This window comes from Heteronotia binoei, chromosome 2, assembly GCF_032191835.1.
Source record: "Heteronotia binoei isolate CCM8104 ecotype False Entrance Well chromosome 2, APGP_CSIRO_Hbin_v1, whole genome shotgun sequence".
Lineage (NCBI taxonomy): Eukaryota > Metazoa > Chordata > Lepidosauria > Squamata > Gekkonidae > Heteronotia > Heteronotia binoei.
The window spans coordinates 21,316,692-21,333,079 of NC_083224.1; the positions used below are offsets into that span (position 1 = coordinate 21,316,692).

The following is a 16,388-nucleotide window of genomic DNA, read 5'->3' on the forward strand; positions in this document are numbered from 1 at the left end:
CAAACCTGAACTCTCCCTAGAAGTTGAAATGACTAAACTCCAGCTATCGTGCTTTGGTTACTTCATGAAAAGATGAACAGAAGCATAGCATAAGTGTTAGCACACTACATTAACGCCTCCGAAATTACATAGCTGGATCCTACATACGAAAGCTGTACACGGCAGTACAGACCACGGTCTCAGTCATTCACCCAAGTAAATTTGTGAACCATTTTGGGCAGTGCAACCCTATTACCTGTATGTTAAAAAAACAGCCATACTAGGAAAAGTTGAAGGCAGCAGGAAAGAGGCAGACCCAACTTGAGTTGGATCGAGATGGAGAGCTGTGTGAGTCTGCTTGTAGCCGTAGAAAAGAGCTTTTGTGAGTGACTGCTCACTTTTTTTGGAAGAGGTGAGCAGTGACTCATGAAAGCTCACAACCTGCCCAAAACTTTGTCTTTCAGGTGCTGGGTGGCAGGGAACTGGCTCCCCATTGTTCAGCTGTTTTTCTGCTTTCTGCTCTTCATGAAGCACCATGAACTCCATCAAAATTCCAGGAAGTTTGTGGTGGTTCTTCAGTTCACAAACATTGCTTTACGAACCACGAACTGGCCAAAATTCAGGATGAACTTTAGCTTGTCAGCTGCTTCGTACCCATCCCTAACGCGGGAGGCTGCAGGACCTATGTTGACAAAAAGCTAAGCGGCCCATTAGAAGAGGAGGAGGAGATATTGATGTCCACGTATTAAGTTTAAAGCGGCATTAGACAAAGGCATGAAGGTCTATCAATGGTTGTTAACATAAGAGAAGCCATGTTGGATCAGGCCAATGGGCCATCCAGTCCAACACTCTGTGTCACATAAGAACATAAGAGAAGCCCTGTTAGATCAGGCCAATGGCCCATCCAGTCCAACACTCTGTGTCACGTAAGAACATAAGAGAAGCCATGTTGGATCAGGCCAATCGCCCATCCAGTCCAGCACTCTGTGTCACATAAGAACATAAGAGAAGCCATGTTGGATCAGGCCAATGGCCCATCCAGTCCAACACTCTGTGTCACATAAGAACATAAGAGAAGCCATGTTGGATCAGGCCAGTGGCCCATCCAGTCCAACACTCTGTGTCACATGGTGGCCAAAAACCAGGTGTCAAAGGAAGTACTTCTTCACCCAAAGGGTGATTAATATGTGGAATTCACTGCCACAGGAGGTGGTGGCGGCTACAAGCATAGCCAGCTTTAAAGGGGATTGAATAAAAATATGAAGCAGAGGTCCATCACTGGCTATTAGCCACAGTATATATATATATGTGTGTGTGTTTGTGTGTGTGTATATGTATGTATGTATATTTGTGTGTGTATATATATGTATACACACACACACACATATATTGGCCACTATGTGTCACAGAGTGATGGACTGGATGGGCCATTGACCTGATCCAACATGGCTTCTCTTACGTTCTTATGTAGGAGGTTCATCAGTGGGGCCAGGACACTAGAAGCCCTCCCACTGTTGCTCCCCCCCAAGTACCAAGAATACAGAGCATCTCTGCCCCAACCAGGTTGATTAAACTGATCTTCCATGTTCGTTGGTAGCAGCCTTTGGAAGACCATTCTGGGGGTAGGGTTGCCATCTCTGCCTTGAGAAATCTCTGGAGATTTGGGGGCTTTGCCAGGGAAAGTGGGGGGAGGAGATGCCATCAAAATGCAATAGATTGCTGCGTGTGAGCTGTAGCCTGGAGCACTGGTTTCTATTAATGATTGTGGCCAGAAGAAGATTTTCCCCATAGAAACATGCTTTAGCACCTGAGGCACATGTTGCCGCACATCGTGAGTGAAGGAAATGAACTACTGCTGTTTTCATCACATGCATTGTTTGAGATTGACAGTGGTTGCTGCAAATCAATATTAAACAATGAGCGGGTGGGTGACCGGAATGACACATCTCATGTTGAGAATATATGGAGTGTGACTGAGAAGAAAAAAATATATACACTTACACTTATAACAAGAGACAAGAGACTGGAATTGATTCTGTAAAGTTTAAAGAGAGGCAGTTTGGGGTAGTGGTTAAGTGCGCGGCCTCTTATCTGGGAGAACCGGGTTTGATTCCCCACTCCTCCACTTGCAGCTGCTGGAATGGCCTTGGGTTAGCCATAGCTCTGGCAGAGTTGTCCTTGAAAGGGCAGCTTCTGGGAGAGCTCTCTCAGCCCTACCTGCCTCACAGGATGTCTGTTGTAAGGGGCTGAAGATAAAAGGAGATTGTAACCGCTCTGAGACTCTGAGTTTCAGAATATAGAATGGGATATAAATTCAATATCTTCTTCTTCTTAATTTGTCTGTGACTTTAAGAAGAGAATATATATATATATTATAAGAGACAAGAAATTGGAATTGATTTTGTAAGGTTTAATTTGTTATAGAATTTATTGTAACACAGTTTTCTTTTGTTTTGCCCTTCCTTCACACTGTGGTTCCTTTGTATGTTGAACCTCCAGATGGGGCCTGGAGATCTCATAGAATTACAACTCATCTCCAGAGTACAGAGATCAGTTCCCCTGGAGCAAATGGCTGCTTTGGAAAGTGTATTCTCTGGCATTATGAAGTTCCTTTCTGCCCTTGGATTGCCAGCACTGGGTTGGGAAATACCTGGAGATTTGGGGTGTCTGTGTAAAATCTGGGGAGGCTGGTGTTTGGGGAGGGGAGGGACCTCAGGAGAATATAACTCTTTGTGACCCCATGGGTCAAGTCACGCCAGGCCCTCCTGTCTTCCACCATCCTCCAAAGTCTGCTCAAATTCCTGTTTGTTACATCAGTAACGCTGTCCAGCCGTCTCATCTTTTGCCGTCCCCTTCTTCTTTTGCCTCCTGTCTTTCCCAGCATCAGGATCTTCTCCAGTGAGTGCTCCCTTCTCATTTGGTGGCCAAAGTATTGGAGCTTCAGCTTCAGCATCAGACCTTCCAGGCAGGGAACAGTCAGGGTTGATTTCCCTTAGGACTGACTGATTTGATCTTGCAGTCCAAGGGACTCTCAAGATTCTTCTCCAGCACCACAGCTCGAAAGCATCTCTTCTTCTGTGCTCGGCCTTCCTTATGGTCCTGTGAACGCCTGCTGTTGTTCTTGATGGTTCTTGTGAACACCTGCTGTCGTTTCCAAAGCAAGCTTTAACCAAAAGTAGCTACAGAACAGGAGCAGCGACTGAATGGGACGGGAGCGGGTACAAGAAGAGACCGTGCCGCCCCCTTTCTCCGCAGGCCTTGACTGAGTAGCTTGCCTTCTTAAAAAAAAGAAAAGTAGGAGGGAGAGCCTGGGACGCTTGCTGAGTTACAGGCTGTCGAGGGCTATTATTTATGCTTTCCCAGGCTTTGCATTTTTCACACAAGTGACCCTGGAGCTGCCAGCTGAAGTTGCGCACTCAGCAGAACGGAGTCTCGGGAGCTGCCAAACCTCTCGGAAGCTTTTAATGGATAGGGGTGTTCTAGAAAGCCTGGCGGGCTCTGGGAAACAGGGTTGCCAACCTCCAGGGTGGGGCCTGGAAATCTCCCAGCATTACAGTTGATCTCCAGACTAAGCAGATCCAGCGCCAGATTAAACCCCGTGGAGGTCGCTGGGCAGTCGAAATCTCGGGGGGGGGGGGCTTGCATATTATCTCAGAGTTGGAGTGCCCTCCCCACCACCTGTGGCCCCTGCCGCAGCCTGCAGGCACCTTCTCAGATTTGTACACTTTGAAAGGAACAGAGGTGGCCAATGGGTGGGTAGAAGACCTAATCCACTGCTGAAGCAATGTTACTTGGCCCAGCCAACAGGAGGGGCCGTAGCTCAGTGGTAGAGCATCTGCTTGGCATGCAGAAGGGTCTAGGTTTTATCCCTGGCATCTCCAATAAGGATCAGGTTGTAGGTAATGAGAAGGCAGGGCCGGATCTAGGGAGGGGCAGAGGGGGCAGAGGTGTTTGCCCCGGGCGCCGATGGAGGGGGCGGCGCCAAATTGGGTATGGAGTCCATTGTATTCTATGGGACCCTAAGATAAAATGGCCCATACGGGGGCGCCATTTTTAAATTTTGCCCCCCCCCCCTCAAAAAACATGTAGATCTGGCCCTGTGTGAAGGACCTCAGCCTGAGACCCTGGAGAGCCGCTGCCAGCCTGAGCAGACAATACTGACTTTGATGGACCGAGGGTCTGATTCAGTAGAAGGCAGCTTCATGTGTTCCCAAAAGCCCCTCTGACAAAATTGCAGGGGAGAGGCAGAGAGAGGCAAACTTGGCTATGACATCAGCAGCAGGCTGCACCAGGCAAGCTGGGCAAAGAGTGGCTCAGTTGCTGGCTACGTGTGCAGGCTGGGAGGGGGAAGCCACCCTGGGGCCCCTAAAGGCGTGGGAGCCCATAGGCCAGTGCCTACTTTGCCTAATTGTTAATCCAGCCCTGAGCAGATCTGTTCCCATGGATAAAATGGTTGTTTTCGAGGGTGGGGTCTTTCCTCTCCTCAAACTAGGGTTGCCAGGTCGCCCCCTGGCCATGAGGTGGTGGGGATAAAGTTGTGAGCTCTGGAACTCCTGGAGATATGGGGGTGGAGCCTGGGAAGGTCAGGTAGGTCAGTGGGTACAATGCTATAGAGTCCGCCCCTACAAAGCATGCATTTTCTTTAGGGGAAATGATCTCTGTAATCTGGAGATGAGCTGCAAGACATCAGAGGTGGAATTCTAGAAGGAGCTTTTTTGCATATTAGGCCAGACCCCCTGATGTAGTCAGTCCTCCAGGAGCTTACAAAAAAGAGCCTTGTGTGCTTTTGGAGGATTGGCAACATTAGGGATGTGTGGCCTAAGATGCAAAGGAGCTTCTGAGTTTCACCCCTCTGTAAATGGAAGGGATCCCAAGGTCCCACCTGGAGACTGCCATCCCAAACGCAGCCCCCCCAAACTCCACCCCCCAAAATCTCCAGGTGTTTCCCTACCCAGAGCTGGCAGCCCTAACTGGAAGGCCAGTTTATGGGGCACCTTGTGTTTTGGACATAATTCTTAGCTGAGTTGGGGCTCAGGACTCCATAGAATAGAGTTGCCAGGTCCAACTCAAGATACATCTGGGGACTTGGGGGTGGAGCTGGGATCAAGGGTGTGACAAGTATGTTTGAACTTTGAAGGGAGTTCTGGCAATTTAAAGGGAATGCACACCATTTAAATGCCTTCCCTCCATTAAGAAATCATGAAGGATAGGGGCGCCTCCTTGGGGGCCCATAGAATTGGACCCCCTGGTCCGATCTTTTTGAAACTTGGAGGGTGTTTTGAGGAGAAGCACTGAATGCAATGCTGAAAATCTGGTGCCTCTACCTCAAAAAACACCCCCCCCCAGAACCACAGATCAATTCTCCAATATACCCTATGGGAATCGGCATCCGTAGGGTAAAATAAAGTGTCCAGCAGACATCCCCCCCTCCCCACTTTCTGATCATCCTGAAGTGGAGGGAGGGCCTCCAAACCAGGGGATCCCCTGCCCCCACCTGGGAATTGGCAACTTCACCACAGAACTTCAAGACTTGCTCTGCCATTCTATAATTTTCCATGCTCCGTTTGGGGAGCATGTGCATCAGAGTATTTTTTTTTTTTTAGCAGGAACACACAGGAATGCTGTTCCAGCTGGCTTGGCACTAGGGGGTGTGGCCTACTATGCAAATAAGTTCCTACTGGGCTTTTTGTAACATAACATCTTGTGTGAAACAATAGTGATGTTAGGGGTGTGGCCTAATATGCAAATAAGTCCCTGCTGGGCTTTTTTGGTAGAAAAATATGCACAATCGATATCCTCTAGTGCAGGGATGGCCAACGGTAGCTCTCCAGATGTTTTTTTTGCCTACAACTCCCATCAGCCCCAGCCAGCATGGCCAATGGCTAGGACTGATGGGAGTTGTAGGCAAAAAACATCTGGAGCGCTACCGTTGGCCACCCCTGCTCTAGTGTATAGTCTGTACTCCTTCCTGAGCAGCGTTTGAAAGATACTAATGTTTTCCTACGTCAGGATCAAACCGGTTGAAGCTGACGGTCCTGTCAGAAGACAGGCTGCAGATGAAGTGGAAAGAGACGGAAGGAAACACCAACGGGTACAAAGTTCGCGTGAAGCCGATGGCAGGTAAATGCTCCGGAGGTTCCAGGTTGGGGTAAACTGTGGTCCCCAGTCTTTTTGAGCCTGTGGATGTCTCTGGCATTCTGACACAGGGTGGGGGGCAACCCTAGCTGTCACTGCTTCTTGTGCCTTCAGTTCGTTTGCATCTTCCCCTCCCATGTTAGCAATATACAGGGCTTTTTTTGAGCAGGAATGCAGTTCTGGTTAGCTTGGCATCCCGGGGTGTTGCCTAATATGCAAATGAGTTCCTGCTGGGATTTTCCCGCAAAATGTTCTCTGTAAAACAATGGTGGTGTCAGGGGGTGTTGCCTAATATGCAAATGAGTTCCTGCTGGGATTTTCCTGCAAAATGTCCTCCATAAAACAATGGTGGTGTCAGGGGGTGTGGCCTAATATGCAAATGAGTTCCTGCTGGGCTTTTTCTGCCAAAAAAGCCCTGGCAGTATGCATTTGCGTCACTGACGTGAAGAGCCACTACAGAAAAACAATCCTGTTGCAATCCTTTTTCTGGAAAAATGTTCCGTACAAAATCTGGATATTTGGAGATGGAGCCTGGGAAGTACGGGGGTCTCAGTGAGGGGTCCAGTGCCACAGTCCTAGGGCTGTCAAGTCCAATTCAAGAAATATCTGGGGACTTTGGAGGTGGGGCCAGGAGACTTTGGGGATGGAACCAGGAGCAAGGTCGTGACTAGCACAGTTGAACTCCAAAGGGAGTTCTGGTTGTCACATTTAAAGGGACCACACTCCTTTTAAATGCCTTCCCTCCATTTGGAATAATGAAGGATAGGGGCACCTTTTTTGGTGGCTCCTAGAATCGGACCCCTTGGTCCAATCCTTTTGAAACTTGGAGGGCACTTTGGGGAGAAGCACTGGCTGCTATGCTGCAAATCTGATACCTCTACCTCAAAAAACAGCCCCCCCTCGAGCCCCAGATACCCACAGATCAATTCACCATTATACACTAAGGGAATCGGTCTCCGTAGGAAATAATTGAGTGCCCAGCAGACATCCCCCTCCCGCTTTCTGATGACCCTGGAGGGCCTCTAAACCAGGGGATCCCCTGCCCCCCTTCTGGGGATTGGCAACCCTACCCAGTCCACCCTCCAAAGCAGCCATTTTCTTCAAGGGACCTGATCTCTGTAGTCTGGAGATTAGCTGTATTTTCACGGGATCCCCAGGTCCCACCTGGGCCAACCCTTCCTCTAGGCAAACTAGGCGATTGCCCAGGGAACCGTCCTTCCGGGGGTGCCAAATTGGGTGCTGCCCACGTAACTCGGTGATATTATCAGCGCAGGGGGTCTGTGCGCCAGAAGTTAACCTTGCCAAGGGTGCCAGAAAGTCTAGGGCTAGCCTTGACCCCATCTAGGCCTTGGATCCAGCAAGACATTTCCCGGGTTCTCTTCATTGTTTCCCCTTTTCCGCTTCCGACCAGGAGATTCTGAACAGGAGGTCATGCTCAAAACCAAGACTGCCAAAGCCACGGTGGGGGGGCTGAGCCCCACCAAGGAGTACACGCTGCAGATCTACGTCCTCAACGGCTCCCAAGAGGCTCTCTTTGTCAAGAGGCGATTTGTGAGTAAGTGTCCTCCACCTTTTGCCTTTAACACCTCCGTTCTCAATGGCACTGCCCAATAAGGTCGCCAAGTCCAATTCAAGAAATATCTGGGGACTTTGGGGGTGGAGCCAGGAAACATTGAGGGTGGAGCCGGGAGCAAGGTTGTGACAAGCATCATTGAACTCCAAAGGGAGTTCTGGCCATCACATTTAAAGGGACTGCACATCTTTTAAATGCCTTCCGTCCATTGGAACTAATGAAGAATAGGGGCACCTTCACTGGGGGTTCATAGAATTGGACCCCCTGGTCCAATCTTTTTGAAACTTAGAAGGTATTTTGGGGGAGAGGCACTGGATGCTTTGCTGAAAATTTGGTGCCTCTATCTCAAACAACAACCCCCTCAGAGCCTCAGATACCCACAGATCAATTTTCCATTATACCCTATGGGAATCAGTCTCCACAGGGAATAATTGAGTTCCCATCAGACATTTCCTCTCCCCCCACACTTTCTGATGACCCTGAAGTGGGGGGAGGGCCTCCAAACCAGGGGATCCCCTGCCCCCACCTGGGGATTGGCAGCCGTACTGCACAAGCTGAGAGCGTGGGGCTAAATCTTGGTTCAATCACACCTAGGGCTCAGTTATGGAACCTGTGCTATGGAATTGCTGTGTAGGTCTGTGGCAGGGTTGCCAAGAGACCCAGAGACAAAAAGTCCCTGTCTCTTTAACAGAGGCTACATGTGTGGCAATGGGCTGCTGAAGCTTCTTGTGGCATGGAAGTAAATCACGTCACCTGGTTGATACCATTTCATTATGTCTCTATTTTAGGGTTTCCAGGTGACAGGGGAGGAGTTTGCCTGGGTCACTGCTCACTTCTTCAGAAGTGTTTTATATTGTGCAATCTGGTCTGAATCTCAGCTCACTATAAATAAAGTAAATCAATAACAGGAAATAAGTAATGCAGTGTTACGTATTGCATCTCACTGCTCGTTGCCTGAGCTTGAGACAGGCACTCCTTGCAAACCAGGATCCTGAAGCCTGGAAGAACTGGCCAATCAGGAAGCTAGGCATGTAACAACTCATAACAAAGAGATGCAAATGAAGGATTCTGGAGTGAGCCAATAGGCGTAACTGTTGCCTGCTAGGTGTGCAGTGGTTAACCATCGCCAGATGGTATATAGCTGCAGTTTTGCCTGTGTTCCTCTGTAACTGTTTCTTCCTGCAATAACGTGTTCTTGGTTGTTTCAGAGCTGGCTTGAACTCACTTTATTTATATTAGGATGCTTACAATGCACTAAATATTAGGATACATATAGCTGATAGGAAGTTGGGAGGTAGAATTAACTAGACCCAAGCTGGTTACTTTTAAGAGGACAAAACAACGTTTGAGTCCACTGGTACCATTAAAAGACCAACCAAAGTTTAATTCTGAGTAGAAGTTTCATGTGTGTGCACACTTCTTCAAATGAATTGAAATAGACTTCACCAACCATTGGTCTTCAAGGTACCCCTGGACTCAAACAGGACTTTGTTCTGTTGCTTTGGACCAACACATCTTTCCACCTGGATCTATCTGGGTACATGGGAAGAAGTCAGGGGTGCCAGCCCAGGGTTGCTAATTGAGAGGAGGTGGGACATGCACATAGGTGGCCTTCTGACATTACTTCAAGTGTGACCTTGGAAGTGATGTCATCACGTCAGCACAAAGCTATAGTTTTACCATAGAGTTTAGGGAGTCCTAGAGCATTGCTATCCAAATAGGTGATCTCCTAATTATTTTTTTTTTGGGGGGGGGTTAGTTTAAAGGAGAAAAAGCGAGTGGGGGTAACTGAGATTCTCCACCAATGTTTACAGGGCTTGTTCCCTCAAGAGAACTCTCAAAATAAACAACACAGATGTTCAACTGGAATGATTTTTATTAAGAAAGAAAGGAAGTGGAGATATGGGGGGCAGGCATGACACCACCTCCAACACCACAACAATCCTGGTTAAAAAAAATTGAAATCACATAGGTAGCTCTAGGAATTACCAGAAACTCTATGGTGACACCATAGAATTTTTAGCAGTTCCTAGAACTATCCTGTGTCAGTTCTCTTTTTTAAGCTGGAAGTGAGATAGTGCCACATGTGGCACTGGGGTTTTTTTTCTTTCTTTTTCAATGGAAGCAACCAGAGCAAGGAGTAGGGGATCCTTCACTGAGATAATGAGATTCTGGGCAGTAACAAGAAGATAAGGAGATACTTGGGCTGCCCTGATCTTCTTGGTGGAAGAGTGTGGTTTAAATTAATGTGTGGGTGGTCTGGTGAGAGGTGCAAATATTTATTCAGAATGTTGAACAGCTAATGTATCTGACTGAAATCCACTGATCTTTTGGCCATTGCAGTTGAAGAGCTAAAAAACTTCTCTCAAGTTAGAAATAACAGAAGGAACCCGACAAGCGCCCCAGAAAAGGCGGAGACATTCCTGGGGACCACAGCTGCTGAATACATCCTGGAGACTGAAGCCATTATCTCTCCTACCAGCGAAACTCTGATAAGTATGTGCAGGAGTCCATATGAGCACTAGGGATTTAGACACATCGTAGTTTACTTGTTGGGACTGAAGCTAAGACTTGATAGTCCAATGACATTCATCATACAGTTTCATTTCATTTTTTTAATTTGATTTTTTTAAAATTCAGTTTAAAGTCATCTTGTTTCTTCTGCCCTGTTTGCAAAATTTACTTTCCATAACTCAAATTAATTTAATCAAGGCCGTGCTAATTACACTGATCAAGAATGGTTCCACACGGTGGTCTGTATCAAAGCCCACATTCCAAGGACTTAAAAGCACTTAAGTTTTTTTGGAAGAAGGGGTGATATCTCTTTGCCTGCTGCAAATCCCCTCTGTATTATCTCTGAGTGTCCCAGGAGGGGGCGGGGAATGAACTGAAAACTTGAGCCCTTGAGTGTTTGGAACTGCACGGGTGGATACGAACCTATGACCTTTTGGTGCTAGCCAAGGATCCCTTTTCCAGCTTCAGTTGCAAGCAGCTGTTACCCAAGGCTGTAGCCAGCAGGTGGGCACGGGGGTGGTGTCCCAATAGTATCTTCCATTTCAGTGGAAGGGAAGATTAGGGAAGACTGAGTGGGAGTGTTGCAGATCTCATACAGGGCACCCCGCCACACATACACTGGCTACAAGCCTACTTTTACAACTTATTCATCAGCCTGACCTTTTGGCAACAGCAACAGCAAGTTTTTGCCAACAGCATCACCTGTAGCTGTCTAGGGTTGCCAAGTTCCCCGCAGCTGCTGGTGGGGGACCTTTTCCCACGTTTGCACAGCGTGCAGAGCGCGATGACATAACCCGGAAGTGCCATATTATGCCAGACATGTCATGCAGAGATGGTCTAGGAAATTGTGGGAAACTATGGTTTCACATGGGGACACTCTAGCAATTTTTTGGGGAAAACTCTATGGTACCATAGAGTTTCCCCGCTAAAATTGCTAGAATATCCCTGTGTGAAACCATAGAGTTTCGCATGAATTCCTGGAGCATCCCCACATGACATGCCCGACGTGATACGTCACTTCCAGGTGCTGTACACGCTACAAGGCAGTGGGACTCTTTGAGGGGCGGGGATCCCCCCAGCGGCCTCTTCCCTGCTGGGGGGGGTGTTGGGTCCCGCCAAACCAGAGCATCCCCCATCCCCAGTGGGAACTTTGCAGCCCCTATAGCTTTCTGAGTGTAGGGATCCAAGGCCCAGGTTGGGAGGTACCTGAAGATTTTGGGAATGGAGCCTGGAGAGGGTTGGGGCGGCAAGGGGCATCAGCAGGGTCCAGTGCTCCCAAGAAGCCGTTTTCTCCAGGGGAACTGATCTCTGTAGTCTGGAGATCAGTTGTAATTGAAGAACTCCAGTTGCCACTTAGAGGTTGGCAACCTTAGGTGGGGAGGGGACATCGTGGGTCAAAAAGTCGCTGGTACCTATTGCGGACCTGAAGCTGGTTCTGCTTGAAATATGCTCCTTTTTAAAGCATGAGAACTCCTGATGTTGAATGCAGGCCTCAGATTCAGCAGCAGCTCACAGGAGCGCAGCTCCTGAACCTTTCTGAGGGTTCCCCCTCCTCCTCCCCACCTACCTTGCCCATTGAATAGGAGGTGCAGCTGCATAACGATCCCTGGATGAGCTCCACCACCTATTTTTCTGCAAAACGAACCCCGGTTGAATGTGTCATGGTCAAACCCAGAACAGAGGGGTGGATCATCTCTTATGCAGTGATAGATTCCACCCCCCCCCCCCACCCAAGCGAGGCAATATGTGTGGGTGCAAACTGATCATTCTTCTTGTGATGCTTTGGAACCTAGGAAAGGATGAGCTAGACCAGAAAAGACCCAAAGCAGCCGTACCCAAAGGTGGGGTTGAAAATGTGCCCACTGCAGAGCCAGCCGTGAAGCTGTCGCCCCTGACAACCATGAGGATAACGCCTCTTCCAAGTCAGATGGCGTTTGAAATGGACTATCTGGCCCAGGAGAAAACTGCTAGGGATGGCTTAAGGAGAGGTGAGCATCGTTTCTAAGCTTACATCAACACAGTGGGTTCCACAAGGAAAATGTTTAAATCAGGGGTGGCCAAATTTGTCCTGATCCAACATGGCTTCTCTTATGTTCTTATCATGTGGTATTCACTGCCACAGGAGGTGGTGGTGGCTACAAGCATAGCCAGCTTCAAGAGGGGATTGAATAAAAATATGGAGCAGAGGTCCATCAGTGGCTATTAGCCACAGTGTGTGTGTGAGTGTGTGTGTGTGTGTATTGGCCACTGTGTGATACAGAGTGTTGGACTGGATGGGCCATTGGCCTGATCCAACGTGGCTTCTCTTATGTTCTTATGTCCAAATTGTGGCTCGGGAGCCACATGTGGCTCTTTCACACACATTGTGTGGCTGATGAAGCCCCCACCACGCCATCAGCCAGCTCAGAGAAAGCATTTGTCTCTTTAAATTACTTCTCCAAGCAAAGCCATCTGGTGGCTTAGAGAATGAATTTAAAGTTAAAGTTGCTTTCTTTCCACCTCTCCCATCTATTTGCTTTCTTTCCTTCCTTCCTGCTCTGAAGTTCATGTCTTGTGGCTCTCTCCTCTTAGAGGCAAATTGGCTGTATGAGCTGTATCTCATACATCTGACATATATTCTATGTGGCTCTTACAATAAGCAAGTTTGGCAACCCCTGGTTTAGATGGACCTTTTGGTGGACCTCCTGATGGCACCTGGATTTGGCCACTGTGCGACACTCTGACCAATTTCGCACTATGCTTGTTCTGGGGCGGAGAGCCTTTTTGATACTGGGGCTTCTCTCCGTTTTCACACAAGTTGCCCTGGAGCTGCGATTTGGCGTGCCACTGTTCCACAGCAAGTGGAAACCGCTTCTCAGTGTATCCCGCTTGCTGCAGAATAGTGGCACATCAACTCGCAGCTCCAGGGCAATTTGTGCAAAAATGGAGAGAAGCCCCAGTAGCAAAAGGGCTCTCCACCCCAGAACAAGCATAGTGTGAAATCAGTCAGTGTCGGACTGAGTGAAGCGTATCTTTCCCATATTCTGCTGGTCTTTGGCACACCAACTCTGGCTGTCCATCACTGTAACTGCCACAGCATTCCTGCCATCTGTCTCTCTTCCACAGCAATGCAGTATTCTCAAACCCCATAAACAGAATCACATCGATTGATTTGGTCTTTCTATCTACTGGCCACCAAGGTTGACTTGTCAGGATAGGAAGAAACTCAGTGCCTTCAGTAAATACCGCTTCTGGGTCTGTGCGTTTGTGTTACTGGCAGGGGTGGAATTCTAGCAGGAGCTGCTTTGCATATTAGGCCACACCCCCGTATGTAGCCAATCCTCCAAGAGCTTATAAGGCTCTTTTTTGTAAGCTCGTGGAGGATCTGGCTACATCAGGGGGTGTGGCCTAATATGCAAAGGCGCTCTTGCTAGAATTCCACCCCTGGTTACTGGCTTGAATGTTCAATCAGAAAAAAGAGCAGTAATGAGTGCTCTGGGATAGGATTTCTGCACACAATGCTATGCTAAAAAAGGTAGTCCTCTGTGCAAGCACCAGTCGTTTCCGACTCTGTGGTGATGTCACATCACGACATTTTCACGGCAGACTCTTTACGGGGTAGTTTGCCATTGCCTTCCCCAATCATCTACACTTTCTCCCCAGCAAGCTGGGCACTCATTTTACCAACCTTGGAAGGTTGGAAGGCTGAGTCAACCTTGAGCCGGCTACCTGAACCCAGCTTCCGTTGGGATTGAACTCAGGTTGTGAGCAGAGAGTTCGGACTGCAGTACTGCAGCTTTACCACTCTGCGGCATGGGTATGTGGGAAAAAAGATTAGATCTGATTAAGAGAAAGGGTCTGAATACTTCCAACCCAGAGGGGCAATTAATGAATGCTGTCCTTGAGTTGGTTGCCATGAGAAAAAAACCCACACAACTGGATTAGAGCGTGGATGGAATTGAGTTGACATTCTGCATAGAAATCATGCTGGGGGATATTTTCCCAAAAGGTGGATTGCCTTCAGGATGGGAGGGTGCCACATCACCTTAGCACACCTGTGGTTTGGGCACAATGCAGGCTTCCACATGACAGAGTTGAGAACCGGAATCCCTCTTGGCAGCGTTTCTCCTCCTCTTGCGTTGAGAGCATTTCCAGATGTGGGAAGCAAGTTCATGAGGGGTGACAGGAGAGAGGTTTCCAAGGTAGAGAAAGAAATCCTTTTCTCCCTTCCTCACAAGATAAGAACTCATGGGTGCTCCATGAAATTGCTGAGCAGTCAGGTTAGAACGGATAACAGGAAGTCCTTCTTCACCCAAAGAGTGATTGACATAAGGAATTCACTGCCACATAGGGTTGCCAAGTCCAATTCAAGAAATATCTGGGGGCTTTGAGGGTGGAGCAGGAGACATTGGGGGTGGAGCCAGGAGACTTTGGGGGGTGGAGCCAGGAACAAGGGTGTGACAAGCATAATTGAACTCCAAGGGAGTTCTGGCCATCACATTTAAAGGGACAGCATACCTTTTTGAATAATTTCCTTCCATAGGAAATAATAATGAAGGATAGGGGCACCTTCTTTTGGGGCTCATAAAATTGGACCCCCTGGTCCAATCGTTTTGAAACTTGAGGGGTACTTTGGGGAGAGGCACTAGATACTATACTGAAAATGTGGTGCCTCTACCTCAAAAAACAGCTCCCCCAGAGCCCCTGAAACCTCCAGATCAATTTCCCATTATACCCTATGAGAATTGATCTCCACATGGGGAATAATGAAGTGCTCAGCAGACGTTTCCTCCCCCCCCCCTGCTGTTTCTGATGACTCTGAAGTGAGGGATTGGCGTCTCTACTCACGTGTTGCCGCCAACTTCTTCCAAGTAACACAGACACACCATCCCAAGAGGAAGCCTTTCAATCGGAGACTGAAGTCTCCGGAGGTGGAAAGGCACATGATCGTCTGGGGGCGAGGCTTCCCCCCACCGGCCAGCTGACTGGGAGCGGGAGGGAACCAGGGAAAGCGGAAGAACCCCCGCTGGGACCTGGGGATTGGCAAGCCTACTGCCACAGGAGGTGATGGCAGCTGCAAGCATGGACAACTTATTTATTTATTTATTATTTATTTATTCCGGGATTTATATCCCGCCCTTCCCACGAGTGGCTCAGGGCGGCTTACAACAACCAACTTCAAGAGGGGATTGGATAAACATCTGGGAGCAGAGGTCCATCAGTGGCTATTAGCCACAGGGAGGGTATAGATGGACCTCTCTGTCAGGGGTAGTGATGCTCTGTATTCTTGGTGCTTGGGGGGGGGGGCAACAGTGGGAGGGCTTCTAGTGTCCTGGCCCCACTACTGGACCTCTTGGCATCTGGGTTTTTCTGGCCACTGTGTGACACAGAGTGTTGGAATGGAGGGGCCATTGGCCTGATCCAACATGGCTTCTCTTATGTTCTTATGCGATGCCCCCACCTCCGGAGCTCATGGTTCACACTTATCTCTCCCCGTAGCTTATTGATGGATTGGATCCACCCCATGGCCCCTTTTACAACCATTTTTGAGCCTGCAGGCACGTTTGGAATTCTGGCAAAGCATTAGGGTCGCCAGCCATCCCCCCTTGTGGAGATGGGGGAACCCCAACCAGCAGGTCCTTCCCCTCAGTGCCGGTCGGCTGGCTGGTGGGGGGACTTAGCAGGAGGGAGGCCCAAACTACATTGCTAGTGATGGGGTGACATTACTTTCAGTCAGGGCTTTTTTTGTAGCAGGAACTCCTTTGCATATTAGGCCACACACCCCTGATGTAGCCAAACCTCCTGGAGCGTACACTAGGCCCTGTAAGCTCTTGGAGGATTGGCTGTATCAAGGGGGTGTGGCCTAATATGCAAAGAAGAAGATATTGGATTTATATCCCCCCCCCACCCAATACTCTGAATCTCAGAGCGGTTGTCCCTCCTTCCCCACAACAGAAACCCTATGAGGTGGGTGAGGCTGAGAGAGCTCTGACAGTATCTGCCCTTTCAAGGACAATTCCTGCTATAGCTATGGCTGACCCAAGGCCATTCCAGCAGGTGCGAGTGGAGGAGTGGGGAATCAAACCCGGTTCTCCCAGATAAGAGTCTGTGCAAACCACTACACCAAACTGGCTCTCCTGCTACGCTAGATGGTGTATTCTAACTGGAGAGCCAATTTGGTGCAGTGGTTAAGTATGCGAACTCTTAT

General features: G+C 48.7%; 1 protein-coding gene across 1 annotated transcript in view; it reads left to right on the forward strand.

The window, feature by feature from the left end:
* Positions 1–16,388, forward strand: part of COL20A1 (collagen type XX alpha 1 chain) — a 219,977-nt gene that overhangs the window by 12,032 nt on the left and 191,557 nt on the right. The window contains exons 3-6 of the mRNA XM_060230663.1: positions 5,989–6,099; positions 7,526–7,669; positions 10,031–10,183; positions 11,995–12,189. Coding sequence (XP_060086646.1) covers positions 5,989–6,099; positions 7,526–7,669; positions 10,031–10,183; positions 11,995–12,189 — 603 coding nt within the window. The remainder of the gene's footprint in view (positions 1–5,988; positions 6,100–7,525; positions 7,670–10,030; positions 10,184–11,994; positions 12,190–16,388) is intronic.